Here is a 24,065-nt window from a genome sequence, read left to right on the forward strand (position 1 = left end):
ACTGTCACACGGTATTTCCTCCATCTTTGATCTGGCCCGGGTGTATCTGGAGGTCCGGGAGACCCTGACCAGATGAGATTAATGGGCAAATTGGATTTTGCCTCCCATGATCCCGTGGAAGAAAAACCATAAAACAACAAGGAGATTTAGAGCGCTCTCTCTGCTCTTCTCAGCCCATTGAACCTGACTTGTTGTTGCAGCAGCTGTAGTTGTAATAAGTCCGTAATAGAAGTTGAATTTAATTGGAGTAATTTGTTCACTGTCGTACCAGATCGCATTAAGGCTGGTGACTGTACTTCCCTGGATGTTTCATGAAGAGAGAGACGATCTAACATCGCCAACGTACGGTCAAGTCATGACCTGTTGAGACTCCTGTACCTGAAATTAAGTTTGTGAAAGATGCTAACTTAAATATGAAGTTCAGTACGTCATCTGAGCTTAATTAGACTGAGTGTATATCTCACAATCAATCAAGACTTTTCAAAAACTGATATGTCTGCGTTTCTGTTTCTGAAATTAAATGTTCCAGTGTGTAGGATTTAGGAGCATAAATTGGCAGAAATTTAATGGAATCAGCCATGTTGCAGCCCCATGTTTCTACAGTGGCCCAGAACGGACAAACCAACACTGGCTCTAGATGGGGACATTCACGACTTTGTCGTCTATAGTTACCAGTCCCTTTGTGGCAAGAGGGCAGTGAAACTTTATTCTGTGTGTTTACCAATTCAAATCACTGGGTCTGTTTTGTTTTTTTCGAGAAGAGGAAGCCTCTGCAGACAAATTGGCTTCTGTTGAAAACCTCTTTATCTTAAGTTATCAGAGAAAAAACATTAGCCAACACTAGCAGGTGCCGAGAAAACAAGCTTAGTTTAGCATTGGGAGCATTAGAGTTTAGGACATTTCCAGGATTTGAGAATGTTTCCAGGATTTTAGGATGCCTTTAGGATTAGGACATTAAGGGTTTATGTAGGACCTCTGTGGGGGTGCAGGGGATCCTCCACAGGCAATTTTTTTATAAACAAGCTCTATTTTGATGCTGTTTTATGCACTCTGGCCCATTATGCATACAAAAAGTACAAAAATAAATTCCCAGTGTAAATCACTTTATTTTTTTATTGTGAATCAGAAAATGGTTTGATGTTCATGCAGCACCCTATAAGGGGCCAGTTTTGGCCCCAGTATCACTGGCTTAGCAGAAAAACATGAAGCAGGGGGAAAGAGCCTGCTTTCTAAAAAATTAAGAAAATCACAGACTAAGTAACCCCTGTGACATCCCTTAAGCTCCTAATAACTGAAACACATTTCTTATGACTAAAACATATGTCAACCAAAAAGTAATAACTGCTGTTTGCTTTGCAGCTGTTGTTCCAAGAGGAAACATCCACTAAAATGACAAGTTATTGTCTTCAGGTTTCTGTGTGTGTACAGATTACACAAAAAGGTAACAATTTGATAAAGTGAGCTTAAGAGGTGTTGGAAGCTGAGTACTTGCTCCCCAGCTTCGTATTTAACACAGAGACGCGAGGTAGGTTACAATCTTCTCATCTCACTCTGGGAAAGAAAGTGAATAAGCATGTTGAAGTATGTCATTAAATAAATAATTCAAAGACCTGAGAGTTATCATGTTACATATTATCTAGATTAGGGTTCAGTTTGTGTTTGCAGGCACTGAAAAAAGAAAGCATTCTAACTTTTTGACTTTGCAAGAAATTGTTCCTCATAAGAAACTTTAATTTTCACTTAAATCCTTAAAACATGAAAACAGGATTCAGAACATAACTCAAAGACAAGACGGAGAAAAGTAGAAAGCAAGAGTCAGAGCTGCATAAATGTCAATGCCATCTTGTCAAACACCGTCCTAAAACATATTCCGTAACCGAGTTTATCACCTACTGTCATCACAAACAAAATATGACGAGCTCATTGACTAACCGATTAACACAACTGTCCCTGCAGGGACCCCTTTCCACTGGACGCTTTGTAGAGGAGGAAGAGGAAGGCACCTGCGAGTGCACTCAGCGTGACCCTGCTCAGGGACCACATCCTCCGGTTGCTGTGGGAACCAGGTGGAGGAATCTGACAATTTTTGGCCTCGTCCATCTGTAGGAGGAGAAGGAGAGGTACGCATGAGAAACACACACATTAATGTGGAAGCACACACTGAATCCTGTGGTTAGAGCAATGTGACCTGGTGCAGGAAGTAAAAGGGTCGTTTTACCCTAATCCAGTCTGGATTATAACAGTTTACTGGTCAGGCAGTTTCAGGCCAGTTAAACCTTGCCTGGGAAGGAAATATTAGCTCAGTCAGTATTTGGTGGGAATCAAACAGAGACCAGCTCAGTCATTTTGAGGGTGAGGGCATGTCTGGTCCCGCTGCACCACCACAGCGTGACTCGCAAACCTGAGTCACCAAAACTTCCTGTGCCAAATCCTCAAGGATTCATTAACCGAGTGGAGAGTCGGGTCTCTCAGTCACGGTCAATTCACGGAGGAATAACGCTGTTCACAAACTCTTAAGTCAGAGGGTGACACAGTGTCACAACGAATCCCAGTCATGTGAGAACGTCTGAAGATAAAATGAGTTCAAGTTCAGCTTTCTTCCAGTAAATATGACTCGTGAATTTGCTGTTTGGCAGTGAACCTACAACTTCCTGAATTTTGACATCATCAAAAAGGATATTTTTGTAGTTAGTGCCGGGAAGGCAGTTATTCCCACAGGAAACATCAACATAAACAACATCTCTACTGTTGATCTATGTGTTGAGTATGTTCTAAAGAAACAGCAAATAAACAACTTCCATGTCCATCGCTGAAGTTTTACTGAAATTCAGCCATTTATTGGCAAAATGTGGATTGTTTAGAAGACACTGAACATTTTTGCCATGACTCTGGTTCACCACTGGTATCAACTGTAACTGCAGGATACAGCGGCATCCTGGTGGCCTAGGAGTTAGGGTGCCGACCATTGACTTTATTATAATGGACATAACTACTGAGGCATCACCCATTGGTTTGTTGACTGCCGTTTTTGAAGCCTCGAGTTCAGCATTTCGGTCTCCGCCATCTTGTTTTTTTTGGAGCCAGAAGTGACCATATTTGTACAAGAGGCTGAGGAGCGAGGGATGGATGTGACTCATAATCTGACTGAAGGCTGAGGACACTATCGGCAGAATACCGGTCACTCAAACTGGCTCACCCTTAAAGTATTCATCCATGTAAAGAAAGTCCTTGCATAAAAGTTGGCTGTTTTTGTGGTACAAATATGCAGATACTTTCAAAATTGGTGCTGAGTGACCAGAAAAGAAAGACAGAAAAAAAGGACTGTGGCATTCACTTTTGTTCAACACCTAAAACTACCAGGGTGCAGCGGACCAATAAATACTCCCGCTGGTGGGTGATGTAATGTGACCTTGACCTTTAAACACAATGGCAGCCAGCTGGATCTCATATCAGCACTGCCTAGCTTTACCGTTTGATCACATTTTGGCCCAAGTTTGAGAGACAGAGAAGAGGGGTGGGTGTGTCTTTTGATCAGCACTCTACTCGTGGTTGCAGCAGCATGGTTGGCGGGAAATACGAAAATGCGGAAGTACAGCTTGTAGTTCGAGCAACAGCCCCAAGAGCCAGCGGAACTCTGATATGCCGTATTTTGCCGAGGGTGGATAGTGCTGTTGGTATGACAACGAGAATGTTTACATACAGAAAATGGTCTGCTTTCTGCCCTTTTTCTGAAAAACAGAATATTCCAACAAAGTAACTGTTTACATGACTAATGAAAATGATTGTCAGGGTTCCCCTACATTTTCATGGACAAAATTTCAAAGCTTTTCCCTGATTTTTCAAGGACCCATTATAACATTTAATGACCATTCACAACGTATCACAGAAACACAGATGTATGGCAAACACACTAAAAATGATAATAATTGTATGAAAACTAAACAGCACCTTTTTCTGATCCAATAGCTGGTTATGTTTGTGGTATTACATCGAAGGTTGTCCATGGAAGAGTATTGTAACAATTAATTTCACTACACACAACAAAAATTCCATGACTTTTCCAAAACTTTTGATGACTGTTCCTAATTACATGACTTTTCCAGGCCTGGAATATCAGATTGTGAAAATCCATGACTATTCCAGGTTTTCCATGACTGTGGGAACTCTTGCGCTGCTGTTTCTTATAAGATGCCCATATTTATGACTGTAAAATGCGGTTATATGGACACGGTAGTAGACTGACATTTAAGGGGTGAAATACCCCTCCCCCTTTTGGTCAGACTGGGTGGCTGGAACTTAGATAATGCATCTTTAAACCACATACTTTGACTACAGTCATGCCCTCCTCTTATCTTTGCACATCTCCTAATTACATATTTCTTGTGGCACTCAAGTTTACATATTCGACTTTATTGTGCAAGTTAATTGATGACCACCATAAGCTCTGTTAGAGGCTGGATAATGAGGGATTTCCTCTTGGTCTCCTGGAAAAGTAAAGTAAAAAGTTTATTTAACTTTTTGAAAGCAAACAGCTGGTCTCTCATTTGTTTACTCACACAGCATCTAAGTCAACACTAGATGGCAGTAAAGAGAATCCTCTCCATTTCCATAGTCGTCCTGCTTTTACTTTTACTTAAGTGCAAGAAAAAAAGATTTGTTTTCAAAGCTGTGTCAAAATCCACCACTGTGTAGCAGTAAGAGCTCCAGTATATGCAGTGATGTAATTCAGGAAACAGGCTTCCATAGATTGGATTTTGTGTGTTTATGGTCCGCGGGCTGGGAGCCAATGGATCCAAATGGACTCCATTGGCTGTCGGATTCTTGTCTGACACAACCGAGGAACCCCCACCCAAACTAACGCTATCAACACACACACAAATACCCACCTACACTATCAACATAGACACACACACCTCGAACCCACCTCCTTTGCTCACCCCATACCCCCGCCCCTCTCTTTCTCCCCTCTAAACTCCCTCACCTCGCCAAACCTGCGTCCTCTCCTTGCTTCCCTCCGCCCCCCTACCCTCGCCTTCTCATCAGCCCCCTCTCATCCCTCCGCCTCATCGTCTGTGCGCTGACAGGTCGATGTCACAGCGGTGCTGACTTATGGGCTGTGAGGATTCTGCCCTGTCAGGAACGACTCTCTCCTCTTGGAATACAAATGCAAACACACACACACACACACACACACACACACACACACACACACACACTCACAGAGTCAGGTGCACACATGTAAGAACTCCCGCACATACCTGTTGGAGCTCGCCAGAATTTATATACACCAACATCTAACACACACTATGTTCTGTTCATGTTGATTTTAATCCCAGGTAGTAAGAGAAAAGATATCAGAATAACAGCAAGGAAGGAATTTAGATTCCTTGTATGACTGATACTGTCAGTTTACCACAGATATATCAGAGTCAGTGTCTATGTTGACGGATACAAAAATAAACTATAGTACATGAGTATTTTAAAAGATGTATTTTAATTTATGTTCACTTCTCATGTTTTTTAAATTCACTTATTTTGTACTTTTATTTCTAGTCACTATTAAACATCTATTTTTCAGCTTCATTTACTTCATTTACACAGCAGCCCCACACATGTTTCTAGGACCATAGGACACTTCTATGATTTTAGCATGTTTCTCCTGTTTTGTTTTATTTTTCTCTGATTTTTTTTTTTTTTTTTTTTTAGGATTTTACAACATTTCTAAGATTTTAGCATGTTTCTAGAATTTTAGGAAATTTCTAGGATTTTAGTCATGTAAAGAGGCAATAGTCTGGAAACACAAATATTTTTCCATATTCTCTTTTCTTTTTTTTTGTATTTGCCTTGACCTCCAAATGACTACAATCAAATTCCATACTTTTGGATACTGTCTAAGTACAAAATATCCCATCTTTGAGCAACTTCTTTTTTGTTATGACATGAGAGCTGTTTCTTACTTAAAGAGATGTCTACAGTAAAGGCTGTGGGCTTGTGTGGGGTGGGTTGTGTAGGTGCCTGCCATTTAATTCGATAAATCACTGCAAAGATTAAACCCCCACCCCCCACCCCCCCAAAAAACCCAATGTGATGTGGTTTGTGCTTCTCACAATAATTTTAGGGATTTATTCAGTAAAACAAGATTGTAGGTATGGTTTTTAAAATTAAATTTGAAAAATGAAACACTGCTTTGGTGTGAACACAGCAATGTGTGTGTATGTGTGTGTTGACCTGGCATAGCAGACTGCGGAGGCAGGACAATTCCTTCTCCAAGTCTTTACTCTGGACCACCAGCTGGTTGCAGACAGCCAGGGCCTCCTTCTTTGGGTCCAATGAGAGGACCAGCTACATGGAGGACCGGAGAGACAGAGACCAAGTTCTAGTTTCTAAATATCACTGGATGGCAGGCATTTACCAATCAATTTCCAAACCTTTTCCATATTATTTTACCCAGTTTCCATTACTTTATCAAGCAGGAGCATATGTAAGGAGTGGCCTGGGGGGGCCCCGGCCAGCCCTGAAATCAGACTGGCCACCCCCATTATGATGGGATGGCACCTTTTAAATTTAGAAACAAGGAGCACATTTTATGTAACATTAAACATGTTTTGAGATTTTATCAAAATCCAAAATGATAGCCAATGCAACATAGAGTATATTAAAAACGTCCAAAACATTCTGCTTAATCATGCAAGTTTACAGTGACTTGACTTTGAACACCAAATTCTACTCAGCTTATTGTTGCATCCAAGTGAACATTTGTACCAATTCAAATAAGACAAAAAAACCTCAAGGGTTTCTTGAGATTTTGCATTCACAAAAATGAGACAGACATGCTCACAGGGACCTTGACCTTTGACCTATGACCACCAAAATCTAATCAGCTCACCGTTGAGTCGAAAGTGAATATTTGTGTCAAATTTGAAGAAATTCCCTCAAGGCCTTCTTGAGATATTGCATTCAAAGAATGTGCCAGACATACATATGTACTTACATACATTGTCTCCTGCCTTGACTATCGCTGGTGCGGAGACACTGAAATATGTTTTCTGTAATTCAAGGTGAGCACTTGTATATCTGTAACACATTCTTCCTCTTCTTTTCTCTTTTTTTTGCCAGAGCAAGTCGTTATGAACTGTTATTCAGTGTGTCGACACCTGACCGGTAACAGACAGACGACATGTACCTGAGAGGCGTGGCGGGGAAAACGGTTGATTACGTCCTGCGTCACCTCTGTAAGGTAGCAGCACTGTTGCTTCACACTTAACAGGAAGTTGAGCAGTTCCTCGCTCCTGCAAAACATGAGGAACTTAGGGAGCAGGATATATTAAACCATAAAAAACATACATTTATATTTATGTTTCAGAAGATATTGGATTGCTTAGCTGATCACCAGAAAATATTAGCGCTCAGTAGATTTACCTTTTTAGAAAGTGAACCCTAAGAGGGCGTCCACATAGAAAAACAAGGCAAGGCCTGCTGAGGATGCCAAACAATGACAGGGCAGACAGATTGATAGTTTGGACCAAACTCGGTGTTAAAATTCTCCATGCATTTTCCTGGAGACCACCTCACCAAACCACAGAAAACTGAGCAGGTGGCCAAGCTGTCTCCCCACCTCCTCCCCATGCTAACCCCATGCTGTCATCCCTCCCTGAAAACATCCACCTTAAATGATGGTTATTTATATTCATCAACCTCTCTTCCCATCCCCTGGTCCTGCGAGATATTGATAGCTCTTATCTTAATGGTACATTTCCCTTAGTGAGGGGACTGGGCAGCCAGCCGTCCCGGCCCTCCTCACACTCTGTCAGAGGGGCGAGTAAACACTGTCAGTCAGTCTGTGCTGCACCCTCACCTCCCTTCTCCTTGCTGTTAGTTTATCTAGGAAGTAGAGTGATGATGGGCCCCTGGTGGGAAGATCGTTGAAGGGTCTGTAGATGCAAAGAACTTTCTGATACGTGGGAATGCTGTTAGAGAATGCATGTGTGCCACTTTGTTGTGTACTTTTTTTATCCAGGTATAGCCATCTTGGCATACTTGACCTTTTCCAGCAGCATACAGTGACAAGTGCCTTGCTCAATGGTAGCTGCTGTGGGGAGAGTGATGCACATTTACTTTCACTACAGACATTTTCTCTGGCAGATCCGGACCAGCAATATTTCAGTCATGTCACCTTCTTTGGAGGTGACAGTGTGGTGCTAGGTAATCTCCGAGCAAGACCTATGTAAGTCTATCTTGTCTGCCAAGGGGTCTCCGTCTTGATGCACGTGCACAGAATAACTTCATGGCCCTGGAGGTGCTGACTCATCCAAAAGCCTCACACTCAGCTATGAAGCACCATATTACCCGCTCAAAGTCGCTCCAGTGAGGCCAGAAGAGCTTCTGCAAACTGGCTAATGTGCCTTCAGATTTTTTCAATGAAAATCAGCGAAGGGAATCTTTGACCCTGCTTACACTTGGTTTTAAAATGTGTCATGGACCATCCAATCCCAAGTGGATAGCGCTAAATATAAAAAAAACTGACAATTGTGTCGTATACAACATATCAGGAAAATATGGCATCAATGCTGGATGTATTGGTGTTTTTGGTGACGGCGCACCGATGGTCTACGCCTTGCACGTTTTACGAGTTGGAGGACTGGCGCTCTTGACTGTTTATCATTTTGTTCCAAGAAGAGGAAGACATGTTAGATCCTACTGATAGCAACATCTTCAGCTGCACTGACACAACAGCTCACTGGCACCTTATGTATACTAAAAGTACAAAAACAATTCCCGGTGTGAATCACTTTATTTACATTGCAAATTAGATGGTTGGGGCATCCTATCAGGGGCCCGTGGAACGTAGGTTAAGTATCGCTGCTCTTGTGTTTCTGCCCTGATGGGAACCACAAGCTTTTTGCAATGGAGGCTTTGAACATGGCCCGCTAGGATTACAAGACCCCAACATGCCCTGAGATTCAGGAAAAATGTAGCAGCCCTGTAAGTCCTTCAGGCTTGGTCTGATCAGGCTCTACGGGTTCAGGCCCTGCCACTACATTGTATTGCTGCATACTGTCATTTAGATGGGAAAACATGAATTAATGTCATCTTTACAATTAACTATCTACTATTTTCTATTTTCCAGCATGAAATAAGCATCCTGAAGGAGCTTTTAATGAGGTCTGGCCCTGACGAAACCATCTATCCCTCTCATTAACCTTCCCATCTCTCTATTAAACTGTCTCTCATCCGGCAGGTGAAGAAGAGTGCACCTAGCGAGCCCAGTTCTGCTGAGGATTCATGAAGTGATGGGGTGCGGTGCGATGGCTTTGTTTGGCCCCTGCCACTGACTCTCCTTTGCTCATTGCAACCTCCCATCGCCTCTCACCTTACAAATCATTACAGCTCCGCTTAAACCATTAGGGCCTGGCTCAGGGTTCGGCTACGGAGATAGGGGGAGGAGGATATGAAGCTGAGACAGTGAGATGCTCATGGGGTTAATGGACGACTTCCAGTGGAGGAGGACAGATGGAGCATTACGGGGAGATGGAGGAGGGCCGGCTGTGGGGGAGGGCTTAAGGTGTTTGGCTGACAAGTGTTTAAATTTTTGCTACTATAGTCAACTTTGTTTTTGGCTTTGAGCAGAGTGTTTGTGCAACACTTTTTTTGCAACCGATAGCTTATCGGACATCTCTAGCAGACTGATACAAAGATTTTCAAATATTGTAAGGACTCTCAAACATCTTTTGACAAATTGTCTGTCAGACACCACAGTCTACAACCATTTTCTGCAATGTGTGGACTGTCGATAGGAAAGGTAAAGCAAAGAGAATAAAGCCTTTGATTAGCTTATTAGTCATTTTAATCTTGTATTACTGCCTTCCTGAAAACAAAAGTAATGCTCAAAGTAATTCAAAGTTTTCCCAGAAGTTGTTCGGGAGCCTTCTGAAGGTCTATAGTCCTTATTTTGGGATACTGTTCAGTTAAGTGCAGGTGTTGACTGCCAGGGGCGTGTTTAGGATTTGAGGACACTGGGGGCTTAGCTGGGACCTGTGTATGGGCGTCTGGGGGGTGGTCCTCCTTTTTAATGAAAAAGCTCTATTGTTATGTTTTTTAAGCACTCTGGCACCTTAACTTTTTTTAAACTTAAATTCTGAATTGTGATGATAAAAATACTATTAGTTGTTAGTAATTCAGTATGAAGTGGGAACAGAATACAATTGCTCTCATTAAACATTTATTGACTAAAGTTGGAAAAATAGCATGTATTAAAAGTGGTGGAATCAAACTGAGTACATTTAGCCAAGTTCAAGTATGGCCAGAATATTGGATCTGTGGCTTTTTATCATTATTAGGGACTGTTTCTTACTTATGGTAGGGCAGGGGCTGCTGAGAAAAGGGAAGGGCATGTCAAGCAACTTTTTAAGCACTGGGGAGGGACTTAAGTTTTATTTTGGCTTAAGGGAGGGGAACACAACTTTGCAGTGTTCAGCGATTTTCTTTTCTTTTTAATTTTTTGGTGATTTAAAAAAAAAAAAGATTTTATTTTCTTATAAACTTTTTGGCATTTTTTGGTGGTTTTTAAAGTAAACATGCCTTCCAAACCTAATCACACCACTGTTGACTGCCAGAGGCCTGCTTGGCATTAAGATGTGATATCCTACCCGCTGTCTGCGGCTCCCGGTAGGCCGATCGTGTCTATGTCCACTTTGTCCAGGTGCATCTGTCGCACGGCACTCAGCACCTTCTGCTGGACCTCAGGGTCTTTGATACCAACCTGACAAATGAGAAAAAGTATTCATCCTTCTTGTTGATTCAAATTTCATCTGTTGTCATATGTTCTGATCACAGATTGTTTATAAAGAAGGATAACACCCCCCCCCCACTTCCCCCTACTATGCTTTAGTGAGGTTAAAATATCCTAGATAAGGGCGTTGCCATCTTACGATGGTGATGTAATTGTTGTTCATCTTTATATACAGTCTATGGTTCAGATCATCAGACTGTGACACGTATACCTGGATTCTTCAGTTGCTTGCTCTAAGAAGCTACATTATTCTTTAATGACTTTGAGATTAGACCAGAGGCCTTTCTATCACTACATCACTTTGCCAAATTAAAAATTCTTGATAAAGAGGTGTAATTTTATACATATTTGTCTAAAATTCACCATAAAGTATGTTTTATGTTTGACAAGCATCTGGACTGGAATTTAAAGCTGGGGCAGGAAACTTAATTTTGGCATCTTTGGGCATTACAAAATGTGAGTTTTTTGTAACTCAAGTGGACTAAGAGAAAACTGGACTTCTGCTCCTCCTGTTGCCTGTTTTCAAGCGTTATAAAGTCTAGCCTGTGATTTATCAAAATGAGAGTTTAACAGAGTCTGACAAACAAAACAAGGGTTAATATCAGCAAAAGTGTTTCAGGGATGGAGAGAGCATGTTGCTAATAGTGTAACTTTCTGCTAACCAGAGCTAAAGGCTCACAGCTGGGGCTTCAATTTCATGTTTATGCAGCTAACATAAACTTGAGCCTTGAATCACAGTGTGTTCTCCCCCTTACTCCTGCTACAGACCACCTCGCCGGGAGGAAAGTGGGCAGCAGCTCTGGAGATTGACCCCCAGTCAGCAGCTGCAGCATCTCGAATCCAGTCAACATAAACCCCGGCTCTGGGGGACTGGACTGCCCAACTCACTGCTAGATCAGAAAACTTTCTGTTGCTGCTGTTACACAGGAGAGACCCTGGGCTGCTGCTGGCCACAAGTCTGTGTGACCCCCAGCACTGGCCGTTTGTGCCAGATGAATTCAAACCACTACAGCTGCCAACTGAAGCTTTCGGAGCGGCTGTTCTCATTCCTCTCAGCCAAGCAGCCCACAGCCGCAGAGTACAAGGTGAAGGACCAAAGGGGAGGACAAAGGCTAGGTCTTGTCTCATTTATTGTCTGCTAAACAGAAAGAGAGGAAGTGAGGCAGGGAGGGGCTAAAAGAATTAGCTGCATGCACCTCTACAATTAAATAAGTTTACATAAATCAGTGTATGGGAACCACTGGGTTACTGCATATGCCAACAGAGGTAGCTGCAGGAGGAGGATGTATTTTCTATAAATTCTTCCTTTTTTTGCCTTATGCAGGTTTCTGTTTACCCTGCATTAACATTAAATTTGGAATAATGACTCAAATGTGGGCTTGGTCTTGTGCACTCGATGCACTCTTTATATATTTATTTATCTCTTATGAAAGAGTTTATAGAAATGTAATATAATCTTTCACCATCTTCTTTCTCTGAACTTGTGTCCTTTCACAGCGGTGACATCAGCATCTACCCTCGTCTTTTTCTGGTTCACCCCAAAGGCTGGCAGTGAGCAAAAGAGCTGACAGACAAACAGATGTTAAAGTCATCCTCTACCTTTTCCAGGTCCTCCTTCTCCATGGTCAACAGGTAGCTCCAGGTGATGTCATTTTCCTGTGCATGTGTGTATGTAGGGGGAAAAAAGAGAAAACATCACTCAGCATTTACCAAATCAAAACTTCTACAGCTGAAACAGATGTACCTGCATGAAGCTTTGCCATCCGCTTACAATCTACCTGCACCCATCAAACTCGGTCCTCACATATCAGATACAGCCTAAAACTTGAGCTGACCCTCAGTTTAATTTGGGGCCAAGCCAATCCTGCGCATTAGATCCATTATGAAGCACCAAGTAAAATATGTCAACTAGTCATCTCATAACATGTTCTACAGCGTAAAGAACTCTTTATGCCAACAGAGCAACACTTTCAGGATCACTGTTTCTCACCCATAGATCTCATGCTGTATTGTACTGAGTGTAACAGCACATTATTTCAGATCATTATCTTGGCACCAGTAAGATAAGTATGGTGGCATATCAGAGCCTTTGTATTTAAAATAAATTAAAAAAAATAAAATTACAGAGTCAGGGGAGAGGGTAATTATTTAGACACAAACTCAGAATTAAATTAATAAATTATGAGAAAAAAATCTGGGGCTGTTATCTGAAATTAGAGTGGTTTATTTACAAGAAAATTCTCAAAGATTAGAGTGAAACATTTCAGAGGGAAAAAATCATTTAAAAAAACAAAACAAAAAAAAACAAACTGTTTTTGGTCATGAACCTACATTGCTTTACTTTGCAAGATTGGCTCTATCACTCCCCAGATGCTGCAGCGGATGACTTATTTCAAATTAGGGCCTATATGTTTCATACTTATAGCCCCCTATACTTTATACTAGAAAAAGCCAATCAAATATACAAACAAACAAAAAAAAAACTTTTTTTTCCCCATAAACTTGCCACTTTAATCTCAGAGAATTTCAGTTTTTACCCCTTGCATTTTTATGGCTTTGTTATCTCAGGGAATTTTTTTCTTGTAAATTTGAGGGTTTTTTCCCAATACACTGACCACTGTAATCTCAGAGAATATTCTTTTTATTTTTCTGTTAAATTTATGACTCAAATCTTTGAAATTTGAGTTTTTTTCTCTGAATATTTCCCCCATACCCCAACTCAAAAATATTGTTAACCTACACTGGTCCTAATAGGCTATCGTAGGTAAAATAACAGAAAGCTCTCACAATAGAAACAGGTAGTCTGCATACAAAAACATACACTTGATTAAAAAAAATATATATATACATTGAAATTTTATTCCAGCATGCAATTATCACTTACAGTCATGACGTCAGTTAGGTAGCCAAGATCGAGGCCGTGTAGGAGGAGCTCAATGTCATCAAGCTTGGATACACTGAAGGGCAGAAAGTTCACCCTTAAGTGTTAAGAACTTAAAAATGCTTTTTCCAAAGTCTTCCAAGTATGAACCAGCTGGCAATAGAACCGCACTAACACTGTCACACACAGACACACCTCTGTCTAGTGCATGTAAAAATGCTAATTGTTCAAAAGCTGAGTTACAGAATTCTGAAAACGTAAATCATTCTCTAATTGCAAGGCTTAGTTTAATACCTCACAGCAGTAGAAATCTACATTACCGAAGAGTCCTTGAGCAATGAATTACATCCCTACTAACTCCAGTGTTCCTTAATTGAACCTGTGACCTCCCTGTAGCAGGGGTTGGATAAAACAAACAAACAAAAAAAAAATCTCTCTCTTTTGGGGAACACATGGGTACAACCGACATTTCACTGAGTTCAGACACATCAGAGTAACTGTTGACAAGATGAGCTTTACAAACGAGGCTCCCCTGCCACAACATTCAAAATATATCAAATACATTACTTGGGTTTTAAAATCTTTGTGCATGAAGGGAGACAGCTAGAATACTTTCAGGCTGTAAGTTCTGTTACCAGACATGCTTGAATAAAATGCTTTTGGCCAGTGGACACTGCCCAGCTGTGCCTGAATGGACTAAACACTAGTATAGAAGGTTTATTATTGTTTATGTCTGGTTGACCAATTGCTCAACAACACCTGCCACACAGGCAGTACACAGAAAATCCAACAGGGGGCGACAAACACACAAGCTGCAGTAACGTGTTGGACGCTGCTTTGGGTGTAAAGCAGAAGTGAATGAATTCAGTTATGTGGTTCAATTTCCTCTCAATTAACTGTCTCTCTCATGTTCACAAAACTGTAGACCATCCGAGACTCAAAAAACTGTTCATCGTCATGCACAGACAGTTTAGTTCTTTGTACTTGTTGTCTTGTCCTGCTGTTCCAATTTACATTCACTTCATACAAATTCACACTTGAGCACTGTCTTCTCTTAGATAGTATTAGAAAGTATAGTAACTTTATTACAATGAACAAAATGAATTTAACAAACTGGGGTCTTTAGACAAAACACAAGTCTTTTAGGTAAAATGATTATAGGAGTTTTAATTTGAGATGACTGCACTGTAACTAGGGATGTCCCGATCACTTAATATTGAGTATCTGCTGACACAGCGTCAGTACTGATACTTCTATGTCTAGATAATACAGCAGTGCACACTTGAAGAAGTTATTACAATTAATCCAATGCATAACATTTGCTTAAATATACATATCTGCAATGCATTAGCAATTTTATTATTATTAATATATTTTACAAAATAAAGTACAAAATGACAAATGATTGGTGAATGAGGCCCAATGTCCTGATCCTGCTTCATGTACAGCCCAATGATCAACAAACTATTACAAAGAAACAAAATTCAGAACATAAATATATGTCTGTTTCTTTTGCCAAAGCTGGAGAGGAAAACTACATATAATGTATCAGAAGAATGAAGAAAAGAAAATAATAGTAGTGCAGGGTGCTTACAAGCATGTTAAAACATTCTTTGTCAAACCTGCCTAAACCCCGGAGGTGCTGAAGTGAAGTCTCGGGTTGTCTTACCTTTCCTGGGAAGGTGGTGGTTCAGAGTTAGTCTTGAAGAACTTTGAGAGGGTCTCCTCCATGGAGCTGAAGGCCTGGACGGTAGCAATGTGGGATGAAGAGGCCAGAATCCTGCTAATCTGTGAACAGGCACTGGTATTAGGATATTACGTGATTTAGCAGTGGAGGTGTCAGTCCAGCACAGCACAAGTAGTTCTACTTTTATTTAGCTTTACTAAATTATTTCCATGTGAGAACTAGAGTGGATGTTTTAACCAAATTTGAAGAAATTATCTAAAGGTGTTCTTAAGATATCACATTCACGACAATGATGCAAATGGACGGACATACAGACAACCCAAAAACATAATGCCTCCGGTCTTGTCTATCGCCAGTGTGGGGGCATAAGAAACGACAGGTACCTGTGTGTGTTTGAATATCACAGCCAGGTCAGCAGGGCTTTTGCCAGCTTTGGTCTTTAATGTTTTGTCCGCTCCGAGCTGGAGGAGCTTAAGCACCGCCTCTTCTCTACCATACTGCACTGCCAAAGCCAAAGCCTGAAGAAAATATTATCATGACATATCATACACAAATGAAATGTATAAAAATGTTTTGTAATGAAATGTATCTGACAAACTCTTTCTTCTGTCACCTCAGGGCTTCAGTTTGATCTACACATACTGACTTTAGGGACCTGCTATGACAACAAATAGAAACTGTGACACACTGTGTATCCATTGCTATCCTGGACGTTGATTTCTGCCCCGTGGGAGACCAGCAGGTTGATGACCTTACTGTAGCTGTCCCTGGCTGCCAGCATCAGGCATGTCATTTGAGACCTGAAAAGGGACAAGAAAACAAGAGAGGAAATGAAGACAACAAAAGAGAAGAAAAGAACAGAGGAGAAGTAACTTAATTGTAAGATGAGGACATTGGAGGAAACTAGATGACAGAAAAATGGAGACATAATGACTGCACAGGAGTGATGATAAAGGCAAAAAGAAGCCACCAGGGGGAAGCAAACACCACATTAAAGGTAGCCATTTACTTGGACACTGAGTGTACAAAAAGTTATTTACTGTCTCAACTGTGACAGTCCAAGTCTTCATTCTGCTCTTAACAGACACATTTCAACTGATGATTTTTCAGTTAAATCAATTATCACTATAATTCTCTGTATTGAGTATCCAATATCACCTTGGCCTTCACGAATAGTTTAAACAATTAATTGATTAATCAAGTCCTTGATTGAGGGAAGAGTAATCAGACTGTTTTTGTATTATTTAAATGATTGATAAAAAAAAGCAGCTGGATGACACCTTAACCTTAAGGGAATTATGAAAAGCATATTTATCTTGATGGATTTTGTTATGCACGAGTGTGACAATCCGAAAATGCTTTGATAAGCAATAGCTTTGCAAAAATTTGCGTCTGGATATCCAAGAGCTCATGAATGAATCCAAGACACTTAGAGATCCAGGACACTCTTAGAGGATGCTGCAAAGGATGTCCATTTAGTTTTTTTCTTTTTATAACCTTGTCTTCCATCTAAGTCTGTTTGTACTGATATGCTTCTGTTTTTTAGGTGCACAGCTCCCCTGAAAGCCATTTAGTAGAGAAGTTTTTCTAGGAGCATGGAGAGCCATGGAGGTAAGTCTTTATTAATTTAATTGAAATTTATATTGTTTCTGGTTAAACTTTAACCCTTTGAAACATGAGAAAAATAGTTTCATAGAAAATAGGCAACGAGCACCTTGGCAAGACACAGTTCAAAATTGCAAGTAATTAATAGTTTGGGATAATTATTTCTAAAAAAGCTGGGTATTTATAATTCTGTTAATTTTCTTAACCATTTTACTAACATCTTGCTAATTTTGGGTCATTTCTTCTTTGGTTTGACTTTGTTCAAAACACAGAAAGAAGGCAATAAGCAACACATTTGCTCAGATTTCAAAGGGTAAACCATCAATAAAAATACTACCACTAATCTAGTAAATGACTTGGATAAAAGGAGTTACAATGAATTCATAAAAACACCCGAAATAACAGCAAGAGTCAAAAAATCTACAGAAACTTCCCAAGCCACGCATCACTGTTGTCAACATTCAATCTTCTCATAGAGCTCAATAAAGTACCTCTGCATCTCACTACCATCTCATCATATTGTACCTGCAGAGCTCAGTCAAAAGTAGTGTAAAGTGTTTAGCTATTTATGTGCAAAGCAACAACTGTTTGGAATATCCTGCACATTTGGAATAATAATGAAAATGTGGCTTTCTGCTGCAGTAGTAGTTTGAAAAGTTTTTGACCAGATGACTGTGGGTCTTTGCCGTCTTCTGCAAAGGAGCAAGCTACAAATTCAAAACATTTGATTATTAGATTTTTTACTGTTCAATTCCTTCAACACAGCACTAAAGATAAAGGCAGGATAATCTACTGGAGTGGTCACAGAGTATCCTGTGACCACACACAAAACACAAATGTGTCCTTAAACAACCAGCAATTACTTTTTGTAAGACCTTGGTAAAACAACTTTGACCTTTTCTACTAATAGTCATTCCTCTGTTACCTTCATGTGTTTGCGTCCATCTGAACAAGGGCTGTATATAAACAAGCTCTGCTACAGTTCTTATCACCTCTGACTCAAACACAGCGGGTGAGAAAAATACATGTAGGGGGGTGGGAAAGTCCGAGGGCAATTCATCACCTTAGTTAATGCTTTTACAGTAAACTGTATGCATGTGCGTGTGTTTGAGTGTGAGAGAGAGCAAGCAACATAGCACGGGATAAAGATGAGGCATTTAAAGGGATGATCCATAATTCACATGCAAACAAAAGGGTAGCCCCCAGTAATTGATTGACAGGTCTTTTAATACAGGAGCTTGTACAACACGGACTAACACTGGACGGCTACTTTATCTCGCCTAAAGCCGTCTGTTGCAACATCTACTTCCATTAATATTTTTTATAAACATTGGAAGAAAACGTCTAAATTTTAATTTATTGAGATTTAAGATTTTTCAAGACTCAAAACAACAAAATAAATAAACTAAAATTCATTAAGTCCAAAAATGACAACTTATTGATCCTTCAACGCAATCATGTTTTTTTGAGGACTAGCAAGGGAAAAGGCTATGAAGCAGTGAACAGAAAAGAAACCTGTATGTTTTCATAATTTCCTTTTTCAGTGTGAGATACTTGCAAATCTTCTATCAGAGTATTTGCATTATTATACAGCACTGATATCATGATGTCATACGCTTTCTAGAAATAACATTAAAAAGGATGTCTCGGCTAATTCAGTGAATCGAATCCCAAATAAAACACATTTCTTAAAAATGCAAAAACCCATAAACTCCCTAAAATAGTCCTATTCATCTATTTCCAATATTTCCAGCAATATCCCCAACATTACAAAGTGATATTAAAGAAATCGCGTTACTGCAGAAACATGGTGGCCACCCCCCTATCTGTCCCCATATGACCCCAGTGAGTAAGCTGCTTCATTTTGAGCCGCAAAAACCCCTTTAGCATTGTTAACCATGTTACTACCACTAGCCATGCTGACAATGCTAACCGTGCAAACGGAGCTTACAGTTATAACATAACAATACTAAAAGGGCTTTTACAGCTGAGCAAAACTGAGCTGCTTACTTACTGGGGCAACCTTGGGGGAGACTGTTTCCATAGCAATGCTGTTGGGTTGGGGCAGTGTTACTAGCAGTTTAAACCGAATGAGCAGTGCAGCTAGCCAGCTTTCCTGTGTTTCAAAGTGCAGTTAACGAAAGAGCAGCAAAATTATCATATACACCAACATGCGTAACTGGTTAAAATAATTTCGGGTGGTTAACTGCTCACATCCCTACTCATGTTATATACAGTATATAGTCATGACCCAACCATAAGTTACAGTCGTGCCTTCCGTTGCTTTGACACTCAAAGTTGAGAGTTATTGCAGTTGTCTGTATTGATGTGTTGGCAATACCAATAAATTATCTCAAACTGATACTCCCAGACAGCAGTGATGTTTGCCAAACAGGTGTGAAGCTGTTGGGAACGTCACTTGATTCTGAACACCATCCAAGCTGTATGAACCACTACAAGTCATCCTTTAATAAATTACAAGACATCCATGGTTAATGTTTATGTGAACTCAAACAAATGAACCAATGGCTATGACGTGTATGACAATTTATTTATTCACATTCCACTGTGTCAGTCAGTTCCTCTTTGACCCAACAGACCGGGATGGGTAGAGTCATTTCTGCTTACATGTCCTGTGCTACTATATTTTCTCAGGTACCAAGGTTAATTACATACTGTTTCAGTGTTTTTTGTGTGTGTCCTTCAGACTGTGAGAATTGGCGAGTACCCAAATGGACAGCTGATAGAAATGCAGACAATCCAGAGTAAACATCGTTTCATGCAACAGGACAGGCAGAACAATGACTTCCAGAAACACCTAACTCACAGTGCCAAGGTAAACACACCACATCTAAAAACGACCTTAACAATGACTACATACACATGCAGGCTTAAAAATAAGTTATCTTAACAGACAAAATAATAATAAGCAAACTATGTAGGGACAGCATGGGTTCATGCTAGTGATGATCTTATTTGTTCTGTGTAGTGACAACTTTTCTTCAACTACACTGTCCAATAAATAATGACCTATGTGATCATTAGGGGCTAATATTATTCTAAACTTTGGTTATTTTACACATGGATGATGTCACCCAAACTATCTAGTAGAACTGTACAATAGATCTCAAGTCCTTAAGGGCAAGTTCAAGAAAATGTATGAATGAAGATGTCTGAATGCTTCTCACTTAAAGGCACAGCAATTTTTTAAAGGCTGTCTTAATATGGGTCTTTCAAACTGTGTGGTTATGCATTTTTATATTGCTGAGTCCTTTTTTTAAATAATAAACTTAATAAACTTAAATTAAGCCATTTAGGGATTCTAATCTCAAGGATGTCTTATAGAACTCAAGTCACAAGTCAAGTCTCAAATGCTTGTTTTTGTGAAAGTAAGTCAGATTTCAAGTCTTAAGTTTACAGCTGCGTGTGTGTCTGTACCAATACAGGTCCTGACTCAGCCAGTACGCTTAGATGATGTTAGAAAAAGACATGTCAAAATACATGTAAACAATGTAGTGGGGATCAATTTGCTCCTTCAAGTATACACCTTAACCCGACCTGAACTGGCCTAGGTGTTCTGGGTATGCTCAAAGTCCCTGTGCCGAGCCTTGAAGTCGAAGTCGAACAGGAAATTCATAGAAAAAAGCAAAAGAAAAAGAAGAAGGGAAGAAAACAAAACAAGACAAAAGTACCAATTAAGCATAGAGTAGGTACGAAATATACAGCGCTGAAAAGTTATTCATGTTTTCACTGTTCAACATGCAACCTGTTTGCCGCTTAGTAACTTGTTTGGTATGTGCTGCAATAGGTCAACCAGAAGAAGGTCCAATAGCAACTAACTGAAAGGGGGCATAACGCGGCATACCGTGAAATAGTTGGGCATACTTCTGTCAATGAATCGATTCTCCCACGGTGCTTGGGACAAGAACAGTAGTCCAATTAAATGGCCTAATGAAGCTATAACTGTAGCTCAACTTAACTGTACATGGAAACACACTGACACACAGTTACATTTTGCTGTGGGATACAGAAAACGTACAGCTGCTGAATCAATCGATGCTGATACCCTTATTATCAAAAAATGTGGCCTTTTTCACATTTCAGGGCAGAAAGTTATGAAAATCTAAGCTAGAGTTATGCTTACACAAATGTCTCTGCAGCCTTAGGCAGCGCAGGGTATTATGAGTAACTATAGGTCACAAAGATATACAAACTCCCAAAATCTCAGCAATGCACCAAGCAAACCTGTGCCAAAAGGATAGAGCCATTATCAGCTGCTTTCAACAATTATTCGAATTCTTATTTCTTATTATGACTTTACTAGTGTTTTGGAGATGTAATTGCAGCGAGTATAACATACCACTAGATCAGGCAGCGGCAATACATGCAAGAAGGTGAGAAAGCAATGCCTCTTTTTTTCTAAAGATAATGTTGATAAGTTCTCTTTTGCTTCATTTAATTATACATAGGGTGCTTAAAGACATTTACACAAAGTTTTATGTTGGAGCTGTCAAGTTTGTGTTCTTTGGAATTTTGACGCTAAGATTTTTTATTTTTGCTACAAATGTGTGTTGTTTACAAAAATCAGTTACTAGTCTCCTCCATTACTGATAATCAGTATTGAAATTGGCCCTGCAAATTTGAGAGCTAAGAGGAAAACATCACATAAATATGCTTCTAAAATTTGTACAAACTTATTCAAGCATTGCAGACTTCTTGGACTGACCCCATGCACCTTCACCTACTGTATGTGCAGCCTGGAGAGGCATGTCTTAACAGAACAATGGTCAACACAGACCAGTATAGTGAAGATGAAAAAATTGGACACATGGAGGCAATGAGACCCCACATGGTGCTCCAGCAGGACTTTGAAAGATGACAGAGAATGCTTGTTTACACTACAACAGAAGGATGAGCAGCTGGTGTTAATCATTGGTTTGATATTCAGACGTAAGAGGCTATGAGGAGGAGGAGGTGGTTTATCCTCTACACCCACATGAACCTCATATTCTTCTGTTGCTCTGGATGTTTAAGGGCTGTTGGCCTTCCTCCTCACCATCTCCCATCATCTGCATCCCCCTGTGTCTTGTTACCTTGCTTCAAATATTTTGTCTGGGAAGGAACCAATCAATTTCCCAACGCTATAGCGTGTCCATGTGTGTCATCAGGAGGTTTCAAGCGGTATGTGTCGTGCATGCAATGGCATCCTGGCAGTGACAGAGTGGCAGGGGATTAGGGAAAGCTAAACAAGAAAGCCAGTGGGGGCTGCATCCTCCCTTTGACACGACAAAAATCCACAGATGGTAACAGTAAAAGTGTTTCAAAAATGACCCCCCTTCATTCTTTTCCATGAGATAGAATTTTTCATGTTCCTTACCAAGACATGAAGCCAGATTTGATATCAGCCCCAAAGGCTGATTGATCACAAACTCACGAGTACCAATTTATATAGTGCAAAATGTGTTGTTGGGCAATTCACACCACAAGTGCTTCTGAGGGCCCTGACACACCAGCCCTACTGCTGGCCATCCGTCAATGTAGGGCCTTGGTGCATGTCTGTTGCCCTTGTTTTTTATGTGCTTCACACTGTTGAAATTAGTCTGGCCTTGTTAGTGGCTTTGGCTCATAGCATGACTCATAGTATGAAAATGCTTTGAGTAGTCAAAAATGACTAGAAAAGGGCCATACAAGTGCAGGTCCAATTACCATTTTTAACCAGTTTAGCATGTTGAATCAGCAGCGGAGCTTGTCGGTGAGAAAAATCCCTCCAACGGGTAGTTCAGCTCAGTGCACAAGAGGAGAAACGGAAGTGAGGAAAGCAAATGATTGAAGTCAAGGGGGCATGAGATCGAAACAAATGCTTTACTCTGGGTAGGGATATTTTTTTAGCTCAGGGTAAATATTATTTGTTCTTTCAACATCAAGTTATGTTAATAATGTGCTTACTGGCTAACTAGCATCTTGAGTCCTTGTATCGTCCTCCGGTTTCAGAATGTTGAACACAGACTATCTCCGCCTGCTGGTATGGAGAGTTATATCCTCTCATGCAGGTGGAGAACATACGTGCTTGTCGGCTTTGCAGCAGCATATTCGTGCGCATTTTTGGCTGAGACACAGGTGACGTGAGGCAACACAAATCCGCCACCACTACTTCTTTGATGTCAGTTTGGTATGTCTGGGTCTTCAAGCAACACTCTTCTGTTTCAAAGAAAACCACAGACTTGCGTGTGACTTCTCATGCACTATACTGGGCAGCTATTTTGTAAGATCAGTAGTTTGGATGATGTTTCTTACATTATTCAGTCTGGTGAACTGGAGCTAGCTGCTGTCATTTTAGCACCCCAGTATAAATGTATTAATCAAAGGACAGCTGGTCCTGAGACAGTGTCAGTTGAATAGAAGTCATGTTGGTGGAACGGATGGTCAAGCGTGATTTGGTGCAAACATATAGATCTCAAGTGGAGCTTCTCTCTAGATCTCATTTGTTTCATATTCTTTTTGTTTCCTATTGCCATTTGGTATGGCTGGATCATGTTTAACTTGTAGATGCAGGATAGAAAATTATCGTGTTTTGGATTCAGGGTAAAATTTACCATAGTAATTTCTGGGAGGAGAGGAGATCACAGATGGCTGTAGACTGACGATTTGCAATGAGTTAAAACTTGCAACTACTTGCTATGCGCCGGTCTGCAATGTTCTGAGACCTGCAAGTTCACACCATGTGGCAACCTCGGTGGCTGCAAACTGAAGTCAGTATGGATTTGCCAAAAGGTGCAGTTCATCAAATGGCCACTTGAGGATGGCTCTAAAATGGAGTTAATCACCATAGACCCTGAATGCAAAAAATCCAACTTTACAGCAGAAATTAACATGTTTACAGCTTGGTGCAAAAAATGGTTTTGGTCTCTTAAGCTAATTTCAGGCTGACGTTACTTGCTGACGTCTATCTTGTATATAAGATGAACCAGTTCACACCGCTGCAGCTTTTCCCTGCATTGTTATAAAACGCTATTGTCTTGTCACAAAGCTTTGGTCTGAACTGGGCTTTAAAGATGGTGATTAAGCATAGACTGGGTGATGCACAGGTCAAACATCTAAACATC

The 24,065-nt window shown here is 40.4% G+C and overlaps 1 protein-coding gene across 1 annotated transcript in view; it reads right to left on the reverse strand.

The window, feature by feature from the left end:
* Window positions 1–1,935: 1,935 nt before the first annotated feature.
* asz1 (ankyrin repeat, SAM and basic leucine zipper domain containing 1) overlaps window positions 1,936–24,065 on the reverse strand; it is a 31,265-nt gene continuing 9,135 nt past the window's right edge. The window contains exons 5-13 of the mRNA XM_042496920.1: window positions 16,046–16,157; window positions 15,741–15,875; window positions 15,340–15,458; window positions 13,674–13,746; window positions 12,389–12,445; window positions 10,647–10,759; window positions 7,184–7,289; window positions 6,229–6,342; window positions 1,936–2,100 (exon numbers count right to left, since the gene is read on the reverse strand). Of these exons, the coding sequence (XP_042352854.1) occupies window positions 1,936–2,100; window positions 6,229–6,342; window positions 7,184–7,289; window positions 10,647–10,759; window positions 12,389–12,445; window positions 13,674–13,746; window positions 15,340–15,458; window positions 15,741–15,875; window positions 16,046–16,157 (994 nt within the window). The remainder of the gene's footprint in view (window positions 2,101–6,228; window positions 6,343–7,183; window positions 7,290–10,646; window positions 10,760–12,388; window positions 12,446–13,673; window positions 13,747–15,339; window positions 15,459–15,740; window positions 15,876–16,045; window positions 16,158–24,065) is intronic.

The sequence above is a fragment of the Plectropomus leopardus genome, chromosome 11 (assembly GCF_008729295.1).
Source record: "Plectropomus leopardus isolate mb chromosome 11, YSFRI_Pleo_2.0, whole genome shotgun sequence".
In the NCBI taxonomy this organism is placed as follows: Eukaryota; Metazoa; Chordata; class Actinopteri; order Perciformes; family Serranidae; genus Plectropomus; species Plectropomus leopardus.